At 40.7% G+C, this 6,000-nt stretch overlaps 1 protein-coding gene and 2 non-coding genes across 3 annotated transcripts in view; 1 reads left to right on the top strand and 2 right to left on the bottom strand.

Moving 5' to 3' along the window:
- The window catches only part of ZNF311 (zinc finger protein 311), a gene marked incomplete at its 5' end in the record, with an annotated part of 66,319 nt that overhangs the window by 37,914 nt on the left and 22,405 nt on the right, over nucleotides 1-6,000 (bottom strand). The window contains 1 exon segment of the mRNA XM_012646089.1: nucleotides 3,047-3,269. Within this exon segment, the coding sequence (XP_012501543.1) occupies nucleotides 3,047-3,269 (223 nt within the window).
- On the bottom strand, nucleotides 2,088-2,160 carry TRNAF-GAA. Its single transcript has one exon. It is a non-coding gene; the product is annotated as a tRNA-Phe (tRNA).
- On the top strand, nucleotides 2,579-2,650 carry TRNAE-CUC. Its single transcript has one exon. It is a non-coding gene; the product is annotated as a tRNA-Glu (tRNA).

Below are 6,000 nucleotides of genomic sequence, written 5' to 3'. Positions count from 1 at the left end.
GGGCAAGGCCCGTATACGTAACCTAAACGTTTGTACCCCTGTAATATGCTGAAATTTTTAAAAAATTAAAAAAAAAGATTTTGGGGATTTAGTGTAAAAAATAGAATGTAGAACATCTCAATAATTTTCATATTGATTACATGCTGAAATGACAATACTTTGAACATATTGGGTTCCAGATAATATGTTTTTAAAATTAAAAAAAAAACTTGTACACAAATGTTTACTAGGGCTTTATTCATAATAGTAAAAAACTGGAACAGACTCAAATGTGTTTTGGTGGGTAAATGTTCAAACATATTCGTAAATGCATACCACAGAATACTACTGAGCAGTAAAAAGGAAAGAACTATTGATGCACTCAACAACCTAGATGAATCTCTGGAGTGCAAAGAGCCAATCCCAACAGTTTCCACAATGTATGATTCCATTTATATAACATTTCTGAAATGACAAAATTATAGAAATGAAAAACAGATTCGCTGTTGCCAGAGGTTGAGGCAGGGGCAAGAGGGAAGTGGATGTGGCTATAAAAGGGCACCATGAGAGATCCTCGTGGTGATGAAATGTTCTTGACTTTATCAATATCGATACCCTGATTGGGATATTATATTATAGTTTTTCAAGATGTCACCAATGGGGCAACTAGGTAATGGAGATATAGGGTCTTTCTGTGTTATTTCTTATAACTGTATGTGAATCTATAATTACCTAAAAATTAAAAATTTAATTTAAAAAACACAGAGGTCAGAACCCTAAGAAGTAGCCATTTCTAAAGAGCCATTAAAGGGCGGGGGTGGGGGTGGGATGAAGGCCGAAATGGAGCAGCCAAAGAGTATAGAGAAAAAAGGGGGAGAGTGGAGCCCCAAGGTCCAAAGGAAGACTGCTTCATGAAGGAAGGATTGTCAAGCGGTTTGCATCCTGTGCAAAATTAAGTGTAGGACCAAAAAAGAGCCAAGTCATTTGAAAGTTGGTAAGTTGATGATAATGGTCCCTGAGATTGGAAGGCGGACATCAGCTGATGGATGAGCAATTGATGAGGCAAGGAAGTGGAGAAAAACACTGTTCTTCCACAAGTTTGGTGGTGGGTGGAAAGAAAGAGTCTGGGGATAGTGCATGAGGGCAAGATAGGAGGGCATGGGTTCCATTTTTGCTGTCTAAAAATGGAGATTTAGGCATTCTGTAATTTGAAGAGAGGCCGGTAAGGAAGAGACAGATCAAAAGGCACATGGGCAGAATGGAACCGGGAGAGGGGTCAAAAGCTCAGATGAAATATTAAGTAACCTTGAAAATGAGAAAAAAACTTTCCCTGTGAGGGGGAAGGAAGAGATTGGGATATGCAAAGAGGTAACAAATTAGGAGATGGGGGAAAGGAGGCTGAGAGAATACCGTGGCTCTCTCTCCTTCAAGGCTCAGCATCCTCCCACCCCCGCAGCCAGGAGCCACCTCTTCACTTAAACTCAACTCAGGTGACTCCCTGTTCCAGGAACCTTTCCTTCAGCTCTCTTGTCATGCCTCTATCGATCCCTTCAGAGTTGCATAAGAGTCCACTTAATGAGTATTTATTGAGAGAACATAAATCAAAAAAACGTAATTGGTATACCTCATATTAAACTTCTCTCTTCCACATCTATTTGGACAACCAGTAGTACCCTTTGTATTAGGAGTTAGCAGAGAATAAGACTAGGGGGAAAAGAAGGCTCATAAAGTACAAAGAGTGGAAGAGGGCCTTTGGGATTTGACTTTGACTTATGGCTGTTGGGATAACTCCATGGGAATGAAGAAGGGGTAGGTTTGGAGAAACAGGAACATAGAATAAGTGAAACAGAGCTCAAATCAAGAAAGAAGGTACTAAATACAACAAAGAGAGACAAGTGATTTTCCTTCAGCACATTTGCCTCTTTTCTGTCATCTAGGGAGATGTTGAAACCCACACCTAGGGTTCTCCTACTGGAACAGTCGTTCTATCTCACAGTCCTCTTCTATTTTCCTTCATGAATTTGTGAAAAATCTGTCTCTTTATTTCGTTTTAAGTAGTATTTCCATATTTGTACAGGTAAAATTCAGTATTAAAACAAGAATCTTTCTGCCGAAACCCGGGATCGAACCAGGGACCTTTAGATCTTCAGTCTAACGCTCTCCCAACTGAGCTATCTCGGCTCCGCCCACGTCGTTTTAAAATAAAGTCTAATGACTTTATCAGTTCCATCATCTTCTCCCCTAAATATTAAGTTTTTATTTATAAAACACCATAACAAACACTGTAAGTGAACCAAAAACAAATTTAAAAATTGTTTCTGTCTTCAAACGGTTCACCATTTTAGGAGGAAAAAGGCAAGAAGACTACACAATTAATGCTACAATTTATTCCCGGTTGAATCCAAATATCGAAGCGGAGGACACTCTGTCGTCCTTTTGCGACGCCACACCTCCTTGTAGTTCAGATTTTATTGGTTGGTGCGGAACAGGAGGTGGGTGCATGGCCGTTGCCCTGACTCACGCAGGAAGTGGGAACAGGAAACTATGCACAGGTGGAGTTCTAGATTCATAGAACTCTTTTAGAAGCCGTTTAGCGTCTTCCCTGGTGGTCTAGTGGTTAGGATTCGGCGCTCTCACCGCCGCGGCCCGGGTTCGATTCCCGGTCAGGGAAGGAAAGTTTTTTTTTTTCCCCCCCACCCCAAGGAAAAGAGGAAATCTCTAATGAGTAAACATTACATTGGGTATAAGTGAATTTTCATTTTTCATACGAGTTATTTCCTGCCCAGAGACCCTACGCCTGTCTTGGTATGCCAAATGAAAAATGATTCTCAAGAATTATTAAAAAGTTATTAATGAATACTTAATCTGGTGTAGACCGAGTGCCCGGCCCTTCACAATTTTTAACTCATCCAATTGGATGATTCAGTGAGTGGGAAATTTCGGAGGCAAATGATTAACTTTAAAAGTTGGTTGTTGAGAATAGCATAACACGTTGGAAAGACAATTATGAAGATGAGAGGGAAGAAATGGGGACGTAGTTCCCAGCATATTTGATTTCAGAACTCACTGTGCGGAGCTTCCGAAACTGCGAGAGCTGCGGGGGGTTAAACATGCGCTCCGGCTCCCTCGGATTCCTCGGCTCCGCCCCGCTCCAGCTGGCGCTGGGGTACAGCCCCAGAACACCGCACAGCAGCTGTGAATCCTGGGCCAAAGCGGTCTCCGGGCTGCTTGATCTCCCTGGAGCCTCAACCTGTCTTCGCCTGTGAACGTACAAATTACCCGTTTTTTTCCTAAAAAAGGGAATAGGAGGAGGTCATAAGCATCAAAGGGAACTACTGTCACAAAACTGAGAAACGGGCAAACGATGTATTCAGCATCTCTGAATGCACACCTGAGAAGTTTACTGATAGCTACCCCAGAAAAGGCAGACTTCATTATTCTCCTGATTTTTGACAAGATTCCGTGTCTCTGTGCTAATTGGCTCCTGTCTGACAGTATTGAGGCATGAATCTTTATTACTTGGTGTCAATCTAGAAATAATCAAAAGGCTCGGGATCCAGTTAGATGAGTTTATTCTAGCGCAAAATGTGAGGGCCGTCCTAGCAAACACTGACACCAAAGAAAGGTGATCAATGTTCCCTGTGAGGAGGATCATTTATATAGGCAGACACCGAGGTGCTGACAGAATTCTATTTTCCATACAAGGCTAACACACAGATACAAGATTTGATGGCTCCTATTGATTACACTTTAAGGGGGTTGTTTAACGTTTTATTGTGAACAGGTAACAATCACAAGGGTCTTTATCTCCAGAGTCATTTAGCCTAGGTTCGAATGAAGACTAGGGAGTCTGGTTAATGTATTGTATCTCAACACAAAGGTCAGGAAGCAATGGTCAGGCACCAGAGAAGAAAAACAGCCGTGTTTCACAACTCTGCTTCCAGGGATTAATTTTTCCCCTTGGCATAACAAATGTGGAAGGTCCTGAAATTTTCTATTCTTTTAACATTGCTCTAAATAGCAGACACAAATGTATTTATTGCTTATTATTTCTTTCTTATTTCTTATAAAATTTCGATGCACGTGTAACTTCTCCACAAACTTCCAAACAAAGATCATGATGTCCCTGATCTTGTTTTACCAATAGATGGGGGACATAATGTTTTATGAACATGTTAAATGAAGCAGTACTCTTTTTCTCATTAATTGCACATTCCCTTCTCCCCTCCTCCAACCCCCACACATAGATTCACAATTTTCAAAACTTCAGTGAGCTGGGACTCTCCTTTGTCAACTTATCAGTTCTCTCCTTGAGTTAATAAACTTTGACACATTATGTAAGATCAATTTGACTAAGAAATTTTGTTTTGACATAAAAGTAGCATAGTTCGTCAAATTCCTATATGTACTAAAGCTATTCTGTGCCTGTCTGTCTGAGAACTAAATTCTGATCTTTTTCTTTTGCCCAAATTCCTTTCTGAGGGGGCCTGGTGAGTCATGCCTACAAATGATAAAATCTCACTAACTAGCTTTTGTTAACTCTATATAATGTGGTTTACTTCCCAACCTGATTCTGGTATAGCATCACATGAAAGACGGAAGACCCTTATCTTAACCCTTTTCCTCTGACTCCTGGTCTTTTAGACAAAGCCTAACTCTTTCAGCCAATTGTCAACTAAAGAATCCCTAAATCCACCTATGACTTGTAAACCCCCACTTTGAGATGTCCCACCTTTTCAGGCAAAATGAATCTACGCCTTCCATGTATTGATTTATGACTTTACCTGTAATTCCTGTCTCCTTGAAATGTATAAAAACAAACTGTAGGCCGGGCGAGGTGGCCCACGCCTGTAATCCTAGCTCTCTGGGAGGCCGAGGCGGGCGGATTGTTGGAGCTCAGGAGTTCGAGACCAGCCTGAGCAAGAGCGAGACCCCGTCTCTACTAAAAATAGAAAGAAATTAATTGGACAACTAAAAATATATAGAAAAAACTAGCTGGGCATGGTGGCGCATGCCTGTAGTCCCAGCTACTCGGGAGGCTGAGGCAGGAGGATCGCTTGAGCCCAGGAGTTTGAGGTTGCTGTGAGCTAGGCTGACGCCATGGCACTCACTCTAGCCCAGGCAACACAGTGAGACTCTGTCTCAAAAAAACAAACAACAACAAAAAAAACAAACTGTAATCCAGTCGCAGCAAGTCCACTTGCTCAAGGCTTCTCAGACATGGCTCTAGGTCATGGTCCTCAAATTTGGCTCAGAATAAACTTCTTTAAAATATTTTACAGAGTTTGGCCTCTTGTTGACAAGTCTAATGTTTCATAGGAATTCAACCCTCTAAGCCTGGTGACAATCACTTCCTGACCACCACCCTCTTCTCATGATATTGTATGTACTTTGTCTCCTCTATGTTACTGTACTTTGTCTCCTCTATGTGTAGCAAGAATCCTTTGGCTCATTAGTTTTTATGTCTTCGTTTTTAGGGAACAGTTTTTTTGGGACCCCAGAATATGTTCACAGAAGGAACTATCTTGATTAATGCCTGTATATTGTTTTCCTTTTTTTTTTTCCGTTTCCAGATAAAGCTAATTGGATTAGAGACAAAGAACTCTTCTTTGAAAGCTACATGATTTTCTTTCCTTCTTCTATTATGAACTATTACTCACTGTCTATGGAGGAAAAAATCCCCCAGTTCTGTATTTTTGCACAGTAGGTTTTATTTACTCATCAGACCGTTAACTGATTACTTGTCACCTCAGAGCAAAAGTGGCCAAAATATAACACAATAAAATCTTCAAGACAAGAAGATGATAGAGGATGTAAATGGCTGTAAGAAAAGGACAACAGATGGGGCCAATAAATCAATCTGTGAATATTGAGAGCCAGTAGGCTTGTACTACACTAGTCACTGCGGAAAATGAAAAATGAGCAAGACACAATCTTACCTCTTAACACCCTTAAACCCCAGTTTTCTCATTTGTAAAATAGAAGTAAGTTAGTATTTACTGTATAAAGTTGTGAAACATA

The sequence above is a fragment of the Propithecus coquereli genome, unplaced genomic scaffold (assembly GCF_000956105.1).
Source record: "Propithecus coquereli isolate 6110/MARCELLA unplaced genomic scaffold, Pcoq_1.0 Scaffold240, whole genome shotgun sequence".
NCBI lineage: Eukaryota > Metazoa > Chordata > Mammalia > Primates > Indriidae > Propithecus > Propithecus coquereli.
The sequence above is the reverse complement of the archived record's forward strand: the minus strand, read 5'-3'. Positions and strand labels throughout refer to the sequence as shown.